The sequence below is a fragment of the Oncorhynchus keta genome, chromosome 4 (assembly GCF_023373465.1).
Source record: "Oncorhynchus keta strain PuntledgeMale-10-30-2019 chromosome 4, Oket_V2, whole genome shotgun sequence".
NCBI lineage: Eukaryota > Metazoa > Chordata > Actinopteri > Salmoniformes > Salmonidae > Oncorhynchus > Oncorhynchus keta.
Window position 1 is genome coordinate 11,378,000 of NC_068424.1, and position 16,696 is coordinate 11,394,695.

General features: G+C 41.8%; 2 protein-coding genes across 2 annotated transcripts in view; both read left to right on the forward strand.

Annotated features, from left to right (window-relative positions):
• Nucleotides 1-2,275, forward strand: part of LOC118373696 (neuropilin and tolloid-like protein 1) — a 190,183-nt gene extending 187,908 nt beyond the window's left edge. The window contains exon 11 of the mRNA XM_052500345.1: nt 1,362-2,275. The gene's annotated coding sequence lies outside the window, so the exon portion shown is untranslated. The remainder of the gene's footprint in view (nt 1-1,361) is intronic.
• Nucleotides 1-10,003, forward strand: part of LOC118373692 (mitochondrial import inner membrane translocase subunit Tim21-like) — a 12,196-nt gene extending 2,193 nt beyond the window's left edge. Inside the window, 7 exon segments of the mRNA XM_052498243.1 lie at nt 2,209-2,254; nt 8,759-8,821; nt 8,928-9,025; nt 9,287-9,360; nt 9,480-9,548; nt 9,550-9,580; nt 9,749-10,003. Coding sequence (XP_052354203.1) covers nt 2,209-2,254; nt 8,759-8,821; nt 8,928-9,025; nt 9,287-9,360; nt 9,480-9,548; nt 9,550-9,580; nt 9,749-9,841 — 474 coding nt within the window. The 3' untranslated portion in view covers nt 9,842-10,003.
• Nucleotides 10,004-16,696: the final 6,693 nt, after the last annotated feature.

A 16,696-nucleotide genomic window follows, 5' to 3' on the forward strand; every position in this document is an offset into this window, starting at 1 on the left:
CACACACACACAACACACACACAATGTGCCCCAACACACACACAAACACACCCCAACACACACACACACACACACACACACACACACACAAATGTGCCCCAACACACACATACACACACAAATGTGCCCCAACACACACACAAACACACACAAATGTGCCCCAACACACACATACACACACACAAATGTGCCCCAACACACACATACACACACAAATGTGCCCCAACACACATACACACACAAATGTGCCCCAACACACACATACACACACAAATGTGCCCCAACACACACATACACACACAAATGTGCCCCAACACACACAAACACACACAAATGTGCCCCAACACACACATACACACACAAATGTGCCCCAACACACACACAAACACACATAAATGTGCCCCAACACACACACAAACACACATGTGCCCCAACACACACACAAACACACACAAATGTGCCCCAACACACACACAAACACACACAAATGTGCCCCAACACACACGCACACAAATGTGCCCCAACACACACACTCTTACAAAAATGGACACCATTTAGCCACACTAGGACTATAAATGTTGATCTCCACTCTCTCGTACAATGTATTTCCAGTCCCACTTAACTATCAGGAAGTTGTTAGTGTCAACAGTGACACGGATGATGTCATTGTCGACACTACATCGTTGCAACGACGCCGACACCTTCAGTATCCCAACAACAAATCCATTTTTAGTTTAATTTTGACACATGCTTGCTCAGTTTTCTGCTTTGCTGTTGTTTATGTTAGTGTTTGTTCTTTCAGCAATGCACTTTGGGTGTTTTCACATGTCCAGTTTATGTTCTGTGGTCACTTCATTTTGACACAGCTTGTTGTGCTGTTATTGTATTACTGTCATTTAAAGTGAAGAGAATGAAAATCAAATGCTATGTAAATGCACACACACACACACACACACACACACACACACACACACACACACACACACACACACACACACACACACACAGAGACAGAAAAACACACACAGAGAGACAGAAAAATAACAGTACATATCCTAACCCTGTAGGCGACTTACAAAAAGATAATCCTACTTTATGTTGGAATGAGTTATTTCTATAGGGTCTAATTTCATTCACACAGTAAACTGTTCTAATGAATCTTCAGGATGGCGACAGAGAGGTAAAGTTAAATCACATCAAACTGTAATACATTTAGTTTAGTTTTTTTTTTTTTTCTTAACATTAGTTCTTTAATTAAAAAACAAACGTATCCAATTGAAGCTGTCTCAAACTAGTGAGAGAGAATAGAGTTGCAGTAACTGTGGACTGAGTAGACTAATCGTGTTTTTATATCTCTACAGATACTTCAGAAAGCTACATCATTCTTCTGCATCTTGCCAAGTTTGACAATTTATGGAAGTAACATGAATCTCCCTGATGAGAACTGTTGCACTGAGCGACAAAAACTATTTTGAGTGTTTGTGATAAAGGGGGAAAAAAAATGTTTTTTTGGTGTGTATGTGTTGGCTTGTTTTGATGACAGCGGTGAAATGCCCTGTTGGTATTCATCAAATGGCTGAGATTGTAAAGCCAGAGACACGTAACTGATCCTTTCAGATACTGGACAGAAACTTTAAAAGATACATAAATACCTTAAATGTACATTGTTCATGGGACTGAACCTGAACCTGTTCTTTTTAACTTTTCTTTGTATTTGTATTTAACATCAAACATGTGAGGATGCCATTTTGGTACTGAAATCCCATCTGCAAACCCACTGTGTCGCTGTTATGTTTCCTACACTCCATTAGGGCTCAAGTTCTTTCCCCGGACGAAGTTTCAAACCCCAGAGAATGTTGTGATGTCATAAGGGTATAAACTGTATAGTGTTCCAAGCCACTGGACAGGAACGGTCTCCATGTTGGTGCTTTCTGAGGACTGAAATGGGACATTGGGATGTATCGGTAATTTCATTGGCAGCCACAGGTCTCATCAGGAAGTAATGAAATTGGTTTTGAGAATTCCCAGTCAGATTTCCTACTAGGAACCCAAACATTGGTAATGGTTGTATTTGTGGCTTGTCTATGCACACTAGACTACAGTAAGAAAAGTGGGCTCAATTATTAGGCTACTACGTAATCCCTTGATTGCCCAATAGCCTTAGTCCTTATTTGCATTAGCATCAATATTTTATTTCCTGTCTTTCAGAATATGTCTGAGACCCCTCTGTTTGCTGAGATCTCTACTTTGTTTGGTAACTCATTAAAGAAATGCTGGGCAGAATGTTTTCAATAAACTGATACTAAATCTTATTGAGTCTTGTTGAGTTTGTATTGGAAAGTGATACTAATTTGTTCCTGTCCATGAACAATGTAAGCGGACACTTGTGACATCTTGTTGTAATGCTGTAGCCGAAGTGGAACACAGTGGAGGAAGGGGAGGACCATCCTCCTCAGTGAATTACACTAAATGTATTCACGTCACCAAATAATTAATTAAAACACACTGTTTTGCAATGAAGGTCTACAGTAGCCTCAACAGCACTCTGTAGGAGAACACCATGGTGTAGCCAGAGGACAGCTAGCTTCCGTCCTCCTCTGGGTACTTTGACTTCAATACAAAACCTTGTGGTTCTCTCCCCCTTCCATAAACTTACACAGTAATGATGACAACTTCCGGAGGATGTCCTCCAACCTATCAGAGCTCTTGCAGCATGAACTGACCTGTTGTCCACCCAATGAATTTAGTACTGAAAGCATATGCTACAGCTAGCTTGCACTGCAGTGCATAAAATGTGGTGAGTAGTTGATTCAAAGAGAGTGAAAGACAATGGTCAAAATGAAGGAGCGAGAGAGAGAGATTTTTTTATTTTTTTTTCATTTTCAGTTCCACTTACTTAGCTAGCAGCTAGCTAGTTTAGCCTACTCAAACACCCTGCTCAAACAGAGAGATGCTACGTTAGCTAGCTGGCTATAACTATCCAACACAACACTGGATCGCTTCCAAGTCAAGATAAGCGTTTTGGTTTTACTAATTTATTGCCATCGGTGCCCGCCGGTGTAAGTGCTAAACTGCTTACTGACTTTACACTGTAACGTTACTGCATGATTGAAGCTGGTTTACTAACACGTTAGTTCTATTAGCTATGTTGACCATGACGCTACTTTTGCTAATATGGTGACAACGGTGTAGGCTGTGTGTAGCAGTTATGATATGGTTTGGCTTGGAAAGTTTTTTTTTTTGCTTGGTACAGCTGATGTGTTGTGCATTGAAGTCCACACGCGAAGGGAAAAGGTGAGAGGAGGAGAGCGCATTGATGTGAGAAGGAATCTAGCGTGGTCAAGGGTGTATTCATTCCACCGATTCTGTTGAAAAAGGTTTCTTAAATGGAAGCAACGGAAAAGAAATGTGCATAAACATACCTGAATTCGTCCAATAGAAACTTTTTTTTTTGCAACAATTGGCCTATTGATTACACCCTAGATCAGCTAAATGCAGGCATGAGTGTATTGAATGTGTCACTGTCTGTCACCTCAAGTTCTCTCTTGACCTGTCTGCATCTACGTTGTAAACGTTCATTCATAGGCGAGGTTGTAGCTGTTACATTGACCTGGGTGAATGGAATACGAATTACAGTCATCCAAAAAGGCGTAATAGAAATCAAGCCATGCTCATGAAAACAAATTTAAAATATCACACTCCCTCATCTTAAAACGGCACCGACCACCTCTGTTGGCACCATTCCCCTCGTCTAGAATAAGTGAGTCTAGAATAAGTGAGTCTAGAATAAGTGAGTCTAGAATAAGTGAGTCTAGAATAAGTGAGTCTAGAATAAGTGAGTCTAGAATAAGTGAGTCTAGAATAAGTGAGTCTAGAATAAGTGAGTCTAGAATAAGTGCTCATGTTATCAAAGAGAATAAACATGTTTTAATATATACATGTTTCAAAAACTCGCTGTGATGTCTATTTCATCCAACACAGCATTCCCTTTGATATAATTCACTGGGACTTGTCAGGGACAACATATATCAGACAGGATTCTTTGTGGCTGTGGTCACTAAGTCAAAATCGTAAAAAGTCATGCACACAAAAATGTGCTTTTTGATCTTAATTTAAGGTTAGTATTAGACAAAGTTTAGCAGTGTGGTTAGGTTTAAAATAATATTTTAGGAAGATAAATTGTAGAAATAGAAGGGTTTTAGCCATAATTATGACTTTGTGACTGTGGTATCTAGTGACGACCATTCTACCAAGAAAACTCACTTTCCCCACAGTTCTTCGCGCGGGTACAGCGAGCACGACACATACGTGCGCCCAAGGTTCAACAGTAAGCTTCCAAATTTAACGCTGACAGACCTGCAATTATTTATTGAAATGTAGGTTGAGTTGTGTTCCTATGGGTCATTTATATCGTATAATAGTTTGACTTCAGTAACAGTTAATTAATACTGGGAAAGTTTGCGAAGTAGAGGCCAGACACCGAGAGCGTTTTGACAGCTGAGGTGGCGAGCAAGTCAACGTGAATAGAGGACAACATGGTCTATTCTTTCATACTGGAAGCTGTGCGGCGTAATTTGCGGCAACATCAATCACTATCAACGCAATGCGTTGGTCGAATATGGAAACGCATGCAAAACAGTGTGCACCTTCAGAAACCGACTACAGCACCATCCAGATATCCATAACTTCCGGCGCCGACAGAGATGGCCGCCTCGCTTCGCGTTCCTAGGAAACTATGCAGTTTTTTGTTTTTTTACGTGTTATTTCTTACATTAGTACCCCAGGTCATCTTAGGTTTCATTACATACCGTCGAGAAGAACTACTGAATATAAGATCAGCGTCAACTCACCATCAGTACGACCAAGAATATGTTTTCCGCGACGCGGATCCTGTGTTCTGCCTTACAAACAGGACAACTGAATGGATCGCATGCAGCGACCCAAGAAAACGACTCCGAAAAAGAGGGAAACGTAGCGGTCTTCTGGTCAGACTCCGAACAAGGGCACATCGCGCACCACTCCCCAGCATTCTTCTTGCCAATGTCCAGTCTCTTGACAACAAGGTTGACGAAATCCGAGCAAGGGTGGCATTCCAGAGGGACATCAGAGACTGCAACGTTCTCTGCTTCACAGAAACATGGCTTACTGGGAAGACGCTATCCGATGCGGTGCAGCCAATGGGTTTCTCCACGCATCGCGCCGACAGAAACAAACATCTTTCTGGTAAGAAGAGTGGCGGGGGCGTATGCCTCATGACTAACGAGACATGGTGTGATGAAGGAAACATACAGGAACTCAAATCCTTCTGTTCACCTGATTTAGAATTCCTCACAATCAAATGTAGACCGCATTATCTTCCAAGAGAATTCTCTTCGATTATAATCACAGCCGTATATATCCCCCAAGCAGACACATCGATGGCTCTGAACGAACTTTATTTAACTCTTTGCAAACTGGAAACCATTTATCCGGAGGCTGCATTCATTGTAGCTGGGGATTTTAACAAAGCTAATCTGAAAATAAGACTCCCTAAATTTTATCAGCATATCGATTGCGCAACCAGGGGTGGTAAAACCTTGGATCATTGTTACTCTAACTTCCGCGACGCATATAAGGCCCTGCCCCGCCCCCTTTCAGAAAAGCTGACCACGACTCCATTTTGTTGATCCCTGCCTACAGGCAGAAACTCAAACAAGAGGCTCCCACGCTGAGGTCTGTCCAACGCTGGTCAGACCAAGCTGACTCCACACTCCAAGACTGCTTCCATCACGTGGACTGGGACATGTTTCGTATTGCGTCAGATAAAAATATTGACGAATACGCTGATTCGGTGTGCGAGTTCATTAGAACGTGCGTCGAAGATGTCGTTCCCATAGCAACGATAAAAACATTCCCTAACCAGAAACCGTGGATTGATGGCAGCATTCGCGTGAAACTGAAAGCGCGAACCACTGCTTTTAATCAGGGCAAGGTGTCTGGCAACATGACCGAATACAAACAGTGCAGCTATTCCCTCCGCAAGGCTATTAAACAAGCTAAGCGTCAGTACAGAGACAAAGTGGAATCTCAATTCAACGACTCAGACACAAGAGGCATGTGGCAGGGTCTACAGTCAATCACGGACTACAAGAAGAAACCCAGCCCAGTCACGGACCAGGATGTCTTGCTCCCAGCCAGACTAAATAACTTTTTTGCACGCTTTGAGGACAATACAGTGCCACTGACACGGCCTGCAATGAAAACATGCGGTCTCTCCTTCACTGCAGCCGAGGTGAGTAAGGCATTTAGACGTGTTAACCCTCGCAAGGCTGCAGGCCCAGACGGCATCCCCAGCCGTGCCCTCAGAGCATGCGCAGACCAGCTGGCCGGTGTGTTTACGGACATATTCAATCAATCCCTATACCAGTCTGCTGTTCCCACATGCTTCAAGAGGGCCACCATTGTTCCTGTTCCCAAGAAAGCTAAGGTAACTGAGCTAAACGACTACCTCCCCGTAGCACTCACTTCCGTCATCATGAAGTGCTTTGAGAGACTAGTCAAGGACCATATCACCTCCACCCTACCTGACACCCTAGACCCACTCCAATTTGCTTACCGCCCAAATAGGTCCACAGACGATGCAATCTCAACCACACTGCACACTGCCCTAACCCACCTGGACAAGAGGAATACCTATGTGAGAATGCTGTTCATCGACTACAGCTCGGCATTCAACACCATAGTACCCTCCAAGCTCGTCATCAAGCCCGAGACCCTGGGTCTCGACCCCGCCCTGTGCAACTGGGTACTGGACTTCCTGACGGGCCGCCCCAGGTGGTGAGGGTAGGCAACAACATCTCCTCCCCGCTGATCCTCAACACAGGGGCCCCACAAGGGTGCGTTCTGAGCCCTCTCCTGTACTCCCTGTTCACCCACGACTGCGTGGCCACGCACGCCTCCAACGCAATCATCAAGTTTGCGGACGACACAACAGTGGTAGGCTTGATTACCAAAAACGACGAGACGGCCTACAGAGAGGAGGTGAGGGCCCTCGGAGTGTGGTGTCAGGAAAATAACCTCACACTCAACGTCAACAAAACTAAGGAGATGATTGTGGACTTCAGGAAACAGCAGAGGGAACACCCCCTATCCACATCGATGGAACAGTAGTGGAGAGGGTAGCAAGTTTTAAGTTCCTCGGCATACACATCACAGACAAACTGAATTGGTCCACTCACACTGACAGCGTCGTGAAGAAGGCGTAGCAGCGCCTCTTCAACCTCAGGAGGCTGAAGAAATTCAGCTTGTCACCAAAAGCACTCACAAACTTCTACAGATGCACAATCGAGAGCATCCTGGCGGGCTGTATCACCGCCTGGTACGGCAACTGCTCCACCCTCAACCGTAAGGCTCTCCAGAGGGTAGTGAGGTCTGCACAACGCATCACCGGGGGCAAACTACCTGACCTCCAGGACACCTACACCACCCGATGTTACAGGAAGGGCATAAAGATCATCAAGGACATCAACCACCCGAACCACTGCCTGTTCACCCGCTATCATCCAGAAGGCGAGGTCAGTACAGGTGCATCAAAGCTGGGACCGAGAGACTGAAAAACAGCTTCTATCTCAAGGCCATCAGACTGTTAAACAGCCACCACTAACATTGAGTGGCTGCTGCCAACACACTGTCATTGACACTGACCCAACTCCAGCCACTTTAATAATGGGAATTGATGGGAAATGATGTAAATATATCACTAGCCACTTTAAACAATGCTACCTTATATAATGTTACTTACCCTACATTATTCATCTCATATGCATACGTATATACTGTACTCTACATCATCGACTGCATCCTTATGTAATACATGTATCACTAGCCACTTTAACTATGCCACTTTGTTTACTTTGTCTACATACTCATCTCATATGTATATACTGTACTCGATACCATCTACTGTATGCTGCTCTGTACCATCACTCATTCATATATCCTTATGTACATATTCTTTATCCCCTTATACTGTGTATAAGACAGTAGTTTTGGAATTGTTAGTTAGATTACTCGTTGGTTATCACTGCATTGTCAGAACTAGAAGCACAAGCATTTCGCTACACTCGCATTAACATCTGCTAACCATGTGTATGTGACAAATAAAATTTGATTTGATTTTATTTGATTTGAGATCTTTTCTACAGGACCGCAGATCACTCAGCTATTGTGAGCGCTATATTTTGCACACCGAATCGAAGCATTTCTCTCGACACAAGGTCGAGAAGTAAAGAAGAACATGATGGGGGACAGGTGTCAGTACCTAGGCGAGGACCTTCTACTGCACATATAAGGTAAGACTGTCAAACACAGGAATATAATTGTCAAACAATCAGCCAGTAACTGGACAGAATCAGTGGATTTGTTTTTGGCCATGATCACACTTGTTGCAAAATAAGACATTTGCCCATCCTTTGCTCCAGTAATCAGAGTTTAGTACTCGAAGGTGTCTTGTTTTGCACACTTTGTACAAAATAATAAAATGCAGTACTACAGGATATTTATTAACGTAGCTCTTTTATTAGCTAGCTATAACTGTCATGTTCACGTATATAGCCGACCAGGATCAAATGGACGATGACCTAACCATTTGGGTGGTCTTAACCAATCATAGCACAGTATGATATGGCGGTGAAATGCATCCAATTAAAATTCAGTATTTTTTACACGTATGAATATTACAGAAGGGTATACTAAATCACAGGTATTCCCCTCTCAACAGTCCAAGAAGCTGGCAAAGACCTCACCTATCTCATAGTTGTGCTCATCGGACTTGGAGTAACTGGTGATTCCACAACTTCCACAATATGATATTGAAACATTAGCTGATGTAGTCTGATTGAAAGGCAGTATTTCTCCCACCTGTTGACACCTGTGTGTTTTGTTCCCAGGTGGGTTGTTGTATGTGGTGTTCCAGGAGCTGTTCTCCTCCTCCAGCCCCAACAAGGTCTACAGCAAAGCCTTCAACGAAGCCAGGTTACACCCAGAGGTGAGATTAGAACAATCACAGAAACATAACATCAACAAAACCATCTAGTCTTGGTCTGTATTTCAGTTGTATTAATTGATGCATTGACCTTTCGCAGGAATGTGTCTTGGAATACAGGAGCACTGAGTTAGACATTAACCATCAAAATGTCATTCGTCTTGTCTCCTTCTCTGCATCTGCACTGATCTGAAAACACAGGTTAGGTTAAAGCAATATGGTGTGAAGCTGATTGCTCTTTTCTATCATCTTGTTAAACCACAGGTGATTGGAGTGTTTGGGGAGCCAATCAAGTGCTTTGGTGAGACGTCCCGTCGTGGTAGAAGACAGCGAGTTAAGTGAGAATTCACTTTTTTTTTTACCAAGATTGTCTTTCTTCAGACACTAGGAATACAAAATGACCTCATTTAAAACAGACCGACTTTTGTAAGTGTGATAACTAGCATGTTTTCTTCAGTCATGTAGAGTATATGAAGGATGGACTAAAGCACATGAGGCTGAAGTTCTACATTGAAGGGGAAGAACCCTCAGGGAACGATGCACATGGAATCCAAAGAGGTTTAGACATAATATTCATGTAGTATTTTGTCTTTCTTTCATGTGTCAATAATCTGGTTGATTTGATTTTAACTCAATTGTCCTCTTTAAGATTTGGCTAATATGCATAGAGGCTGTTTAAGTTGTGGGAAAAAAAATGTTTAACTTGCTTTTGTCCTCTTTTGACAGAACCCTGAAACTGGGAAGTTAGAGTTTCGCTACATCTTGGTGGAAGTAGACACCTACCCAAGGAGAACCATCGTCATCATGGACAACAGATAAGATGGAGGCTGACTCTTTTACCAGTCTGAAAAGGTGCTGCTGGTGCAGGGAGTAAATTAATTTGTTGCTGAGTAATATTTGTGACGCGATGTCTTCTCAACAGATGCCGATACAGTTTTACAGATTGTATCAGTTTAAACAGCAAAATAGCAGATGGAAATCAAGTCTGATGTCTTGTTTAGTATTAGTTTTAATGTTGATAGCATTGTCACAGATATGTTGGGTGATTTTAGAAACATGGGGTAAGGAGATGATTGTAAGCGAAACAGATCACTCTACAGCCAACGCTCAGGACAATTTCTTTATTTTGAGACAAGAGGGAGCATGTTGGATGGTGCTTCTTTGAGGTGGCTGTTGCCTGCTGATTGCCAACCAATGCCATGCGGTGTTGAAGTTCCAGAGGATTAAAGGCATTTGTGAAAGAATTATACCCTAAACTGTTGCACAGATGCTGTTTGTGTTTTGACACTCAAAAGTGAGAATGTAGCCTATTTTCTTGGTTGTGAGTATTAATCAGTACTAAACGGAGACACAAACCTGTCGATCATTGGGATTTTGCTTAAGACGATTTGGTGTTAAAGTAAAAGTTGAGAAATGATTAGTCAACATTAACGAGTGTGCTCCTGCGATGAGATTTGACATCTCGCGAGCTAAATATAATATTTATACCCCTTGGAATTTAAATGTCAATCACGTTTTGCAATTGTGTTCCCCACCTTCAAGTGTTTTGGAGAAACAAATTACACTTTATTTAATATAATCAATTTATTAAAAGTGTATCTCTTTGATTTTTATGTGTATGGACACCAGATGGTGACATTTCCAGTCAGATGCTCACATTTCCAGTCAGATGCTCACATTTGTCAGTCCTATTCCAATAAATGAAGGATTACTTTATCAAAAGCATAAGCGAATGTAGGTATATGTGCTATACCTCTGCCAAGATGGCAGCATGTCAAGTCGTTTGTCTGTGACTAGTACATTTTAACCTACTAATAACCTATTTGTTTATGGTGGAGTAACTTCCTTGTTGTGTAGTGCAAACTATTTTGTTTTTGCTGGTGTAAAGATCATTGGTCTCAACTCGACACTTCATTACTTGAAGTTGACCAAAGTGACCCTATCTCTGGCTGGCCTGAGTTCCTCCTTCGTCTGCGGAGCGTCTCGTCCAAGCTGCTCCTATGTGCTCTTCGCCTGGCTGGCCTGAGTTCCTCCTTCGTCTGCGGAGTGTCTCGTCCAAGCTGCTCCTTTCTGCTCTTCGCCTGGCTGTCAGTGGCAGCTCAACAATCCCCAACCCGTTCTCTCGATCGACCTCAACACCCAATCTACTCACACACGCAAACACTCACATTCAGACTCATACATACACGCAGTCCCTCTCTCCCCTTACCTTCGTTGGCCTCTATTTTTTTTTTAAATACATTTGTCAGAGAAAATGACTATTTTCGTGGTATTGCTATGTGCACTGACTTTACTGAACTCAGGGAATCGCTGGGTGAGGACATCTGACAATGTGCTCTCCCGTCCATTAGACATTTTGTCTGCAGGAACTCGCTATTTTTCACTCGGTCCACTCGTCCAAATGCCGACGTATTTGTGGCATGATGTGAACAGTATGAATTTGAGTCACTTACCAAAGTCAAATGGTTTTAAATGACTGTTTTGTATTGTCTGGAAACTCACTTGTAGAATTTGCTTGCAGTAGGTCTCTTAAAAAAAGAGAAGCTGTGCTTGGTTATTAAACAGGTGCCCAGTTAGTCTTCTTTTGTTGATATCAGAGAACGTGCAACCTAACCCTGGCCCTGATATGCAATGTCTCCAAACCCCCTCTGATTTTAAATCAAGATCTGGTTTTGGTATTTTTCATTTAAATGTACGCAGCCTGTTGTCAAAAATTGTTTCAGATCATCCACCCTGTGTGGATGATTTGGGCTAAATCAACTGATGCTGATGTAATTGTGTTTTCTGAAACCTGGCTCAGCAAGTCTGTATTTGATAAGGATATTTGTATAAGTGGTTACAATGTTTATCACACTGATCGGGATAAGAAAGGTGGGGGAGTGGCTATATATGTAAAAACTAAATTCCATGTAAGTGTGGCAAAGTCTGAAACTATTTGTAAACAGTTGGAATTTCTTGCTTTGAATATTGAGGTTTTAAAGAGCCTCTCTATAACTGTGATTGGCTGTTATAGACCCCCCTCTGCTCTCTATAACTGTGATTGGCTGTTATAGACCCCCCTCTGCTCTCTATAACTGTGATTGGCTGTTATAGACCCCCCTCTGCTCTCTATAACTGTGATTGGCTGTTATAGACCCCCCTCTGCTCTCTATAACTGTGATTGGCTGTTATAGACCCCCCTCTGCTCTCTATAACTGTGATTGGCTGTTATAGACCCCCCTCTGCTCTCTATAACTGTGATTGGCTGTTATAGACCCCCCTCTGCTCTCTATAACTGTGATTGGCTGTTATAGACCCCCCTCTGCTCTCTATAACTGTGATTGGCTGTTATAGACCCCCTCTGCTCTCTATAACTGTGATTGGCTGTGAAAGACCCCCCTCTGCTCTCTATAACTGTGATTGGCTGTTATAGACCCCCCCTCTGCTCTCGGTGATGCATTTTCATCTTTGACACACCTTATGTCTAAACTTCTTTACAGTGAAATGATCTTGATTGGTGATCTCAACTGGTGTTGGTTAAAGCCCGTGTCTGATGATTTAAAAATGTTTTGTAATTCTATGAATCTTACTCAGTTGATTAACTCACCCACTCGCCCAAATCTTAAATGCCCAGATAAATCTACCCTGATTGATTTGATATTGACAAATGTTCCACATAAATATTCTGCGGTTGGTGTTTTTTGTAATGATTTAAGTGACCATTGTGCTGTTGTTGCTGTTAGAAATACTAAGGTTCCTAAGACAAACCCACATTTTATTCCTAAGAGAAATTTGAAGTGTTTTAATGAGCAGGCTTTCTTTCATGGTTTGTTTTATTTTGACTGGAGCTAGATTGAGCTTATCCCTGATGTGGAAACTGCCTGGAAATTATTTCATGATGGTTTTTTCCAAATAACAAACATGCCCCATTCCGCAGGTTCAGGGTTAAAGGGCGGGATAATCCATGGTTTTCTTCTGAGCTGTTTTGTATTATTCACAACTATAATCTAGCCTGGGCTAAAGCAATGACATCATGTTCTGATGCTGATTGGCTGGTTTTTAGGCTGCTACTAAACAAGTGTTCTTTTCTTCTCAGGAAAGCCAAGTCTGAATATTTTATGTCTGTTACCACTGATAACCTGAATGACCCTAGAAGGTTTTGGAAGGCTATTAAGTCTATGTCTGGTAACAGTAATGTTAATGAATTACCGTCATGTGTTTTGAAGGACTCTGAAATGCTGAATTGTTTCAATGAGCACTTTGTATCATCTGGTAGGCTGTTTGATTCAGTGTCCTCTGTCTCTGTACAACCCTGTGTGGATGAACCAGTGAGAGCTGGTCAAACTTTGAGCTTTTTGCCATTCTCAGTGCAGGTGGTACATAAAGCCCTGAAATCCTTAGATCAGAGAAAGCCTGCAGGTCCTGATCTTTTGGATCCCTGCTTTTTAAATCTGGCAGCTGATTTCATAGCTAAACCACTTACATATCTGTTCAATCTAACCCTGGAATGTAATGAAATTCCAAAGATCAGCATTTGTCCTACCACTTTTAAATGGGGGAGATCCAACTATTTTAAATAATTATAGACCAATCTCAAAGCTGTCACCGCTAGTGAAAATACTTGAAACCCTTGTGAGTGAACAGCTAAAAGAGGTTTTATTTACTAACTCTATTTTATCAATGTACCAATCGGGCTTCAGGAAGAAGCATAGCACAATTACAGCAGCCTTGAAGGTTTTAAATGATATCACTAAAGCCCTTGACAAAATATAGCACTGTGTCTCACTTGTATTGATCTCTCTAAGGCTTTTGATACAGTTGATCATGCTATACTAAGGCAGAGATTGTCGAGTGTAGGTCTTTAAACAGTTGCATGGTTTGCTAACCATCTCTCTGATAGAACTCAGTACACTCAATTTGATGGGCTTATGTCTGTTAAATTGTCTGTCTTTAATGGTGTGCCTCAAGGCTCTGTTCTTGGTCCTCTCTTATTCACTATTTATATAAATTATTTAAACAAATGTCCAAAATGCGCAACTTCATGTTTATGCTGATGACACTGTTATTTACTGTTGTGCCTCGTCTCTTCCAAAAGCTTTCCAGAACTTGCAAACTGCTTTTTATACTGTTCAACATGCCTTGTGTCAATTGAAGCTTATCCTCAATACTGACAAAACAAGAAATAGACCTCTGAACCTTTCACCTATTACTACCTGTCAGGGCAAGGAGATTGAGGTTGTAACCTCATATAAATATCTTGGAATTTGAATTGATGACGGCCTCTCTTTTAAATCGCATATTCAACAACATACAAAACAATTGAAGCTGAAATTGGATTTTATTTTAGGAATAAGGCCTGTTTTTCTTTTGAAGCCAGAAGGAGGCTAGTATCAGCTACATTTATGTCTTTACTAGACTATGGGGATATTTTATATATGAATGCTTCCACTCAGTGTTTCAGATCAATTGACACTCTTTACTATGGCACTTTGAGATTTATTTTAAACTGCAAAACCCTTACGCACCACTGCACTTTGTATACCAGGGTTGGCTGGCTTTCTCTAGTCACTCGTAGGCTCAGTCACTGGTATACTTTTATTTACAAAGCCATTTTGGGTTTACTACCTTTTTATTTGTGCAGTTTTATTGTTCAGAAATGTGGTGGGTACTCTCTTCATTCGCTGGACTTTGTCCTGCTAACTGTTCCAAATGTCCCAACTGAATTTGGTAAAAGGGCTTTTATGTCCTCTGCGCCATCGTCTTGGAACACCTTACAAAATACTTTTAAACTGGAAAAACTTGTCCCGATTGGTGTTTTTCAATCACTGATGAATGATCTTGAGACTGATTCCCTGACCTGTAAATGTTTTTAATTTGCTGTTTTTGATTTTGTTATACTCTTGTGAATTCTATGGTTTTTACTAGATTACTTGTAGTTTTTCATGTTGTTTGTCTGTAATTTTTTGTAATGACTTAGTGCTGCCTATCTTGGCCAGGACGCTCTTTAAAAAGAGATTTTAAAAGTCAATGAGCCCTTCCTGGTTAAATAAAGGTAAAATAAAAAGAGGTCTGATCTTTTTGACACAGGCAGTAGTGTGCTTCCCCTGTATTTGCTGTGTCAAGTCAGTGCTCCACTTGTCTGTGTTGTTATAATTGAACATAATAGTGGAGATGACTGTTCAGGGCCATATAACTTCAATTACACGTTGATAGTTGTGGCAACTAGGCCACTCCACATGTAACCCATAAACCAAATCAACAAACAGTCTAACGGTTTCTAGGCTGTGGACAGAACAGAAGTAAAAATAACAGTTAAGTTTTGTGCTTTGAGGGAAATTCAACATATTTTCCCATTTCAAATGAAAGCCAAATGTCAAAGGTCAATGAAGATTATCAACTGTTAATCTTAATTTCAAGTCATAAAATGCTGTTTCTGGTTTATAGAATATTTTTTATTTTATTTCACCATTATTTAACCAGGTAGGCTAGTTGAGAACAAGTTCTCATTTACAACTGTGACCTGGCCAAGATAAAGCATAGCAGTGTGAACAGATAACAACACAGTTACACATGGAGTAAACAATTAACAAGTCAATATCACAGTAGAAAAAAATAAAGAGTCTATATACATTGTGTGCAAAAGGCATGAGGAGGTAGGAGAATAATTACAATTTTGCAGATTAACACTGAGTGATAAATTATCTGATGGTCATGTGCAGGTAGAGATACTGGTGTGCAAAAGAGCAGAAAAGTAAACAAATAAAAACAGTATGGGGATGAGGAAGGTGAATTGGGGGGGCTATTTACCAATGGACTATGTACAGCTGCAGCGATTGGTTAGCTGCTCAGATAGCAGATGTTTAAAGTTAGTGAGGGAGATAAAAGTCTCCAACCTCAGCGATTTTTGCAATTCGTTCCAGTCGCAGGCAGCAGAGAACTGGAAGGAAAGGCGGCCAAATGAGGTGTTGGCTTTAGGGATGATCAGTGAGATACACCTGCTGGAGCGCGTGCTACGGGTGGGTGTTGCCATCGTGACCAGTGAACTGAGATAAGGCGGAGCTTTACCTAGCATGGACTTGTAGATGACCTGGAGCCAGTGGGTCTGGCGATGAATATGTAGCGAGGGCCAGCCGACTAGAGCATACAGGTCGCAGTGGTGGATGGTATAAGGTGCTTTAGTAACAAAACGGATGGCACTGCATCCAGACTGCATCCATGGCACTGCATCCAAACTGCATCCAGTTTGCTGAGTAGAGTATTGGAAGCTATTTTGTAGATGACATTGCCGAAGTCGCGGATCGGTAGGATAGTCAGTTTTACTAGGGTAAGTTTGGCGGCGTGAGTGAAGGAGGCATTGTTGCGAAATAGAAAGCCAATTCTAGATTGGATTTTAGATTGGACATGTTTGATATGAGTCTGGAGAGTTTACAGTCTAGTCAGACACTTAGGTACTTATAGATGTCCACTTATTCTAGGTCGGAACCATCCAGGGTGATGCTAGTTGGGCGTGAGGGTGCAGGCAGCGAATGGTTGAAAAGCATGCATTTGGTTTTACTAGCATTTAAGAGCAGTTGGAGGCCACGGAAGGAGTGTTGTAATGGCATTGAAGCTTGTTTGGAGGTTAGATAGCACAGTGTCCAAGGAAGGGTCAGATGTATACAGAATGGTGTCATCTGCATAGAGGTGGATCAGGGA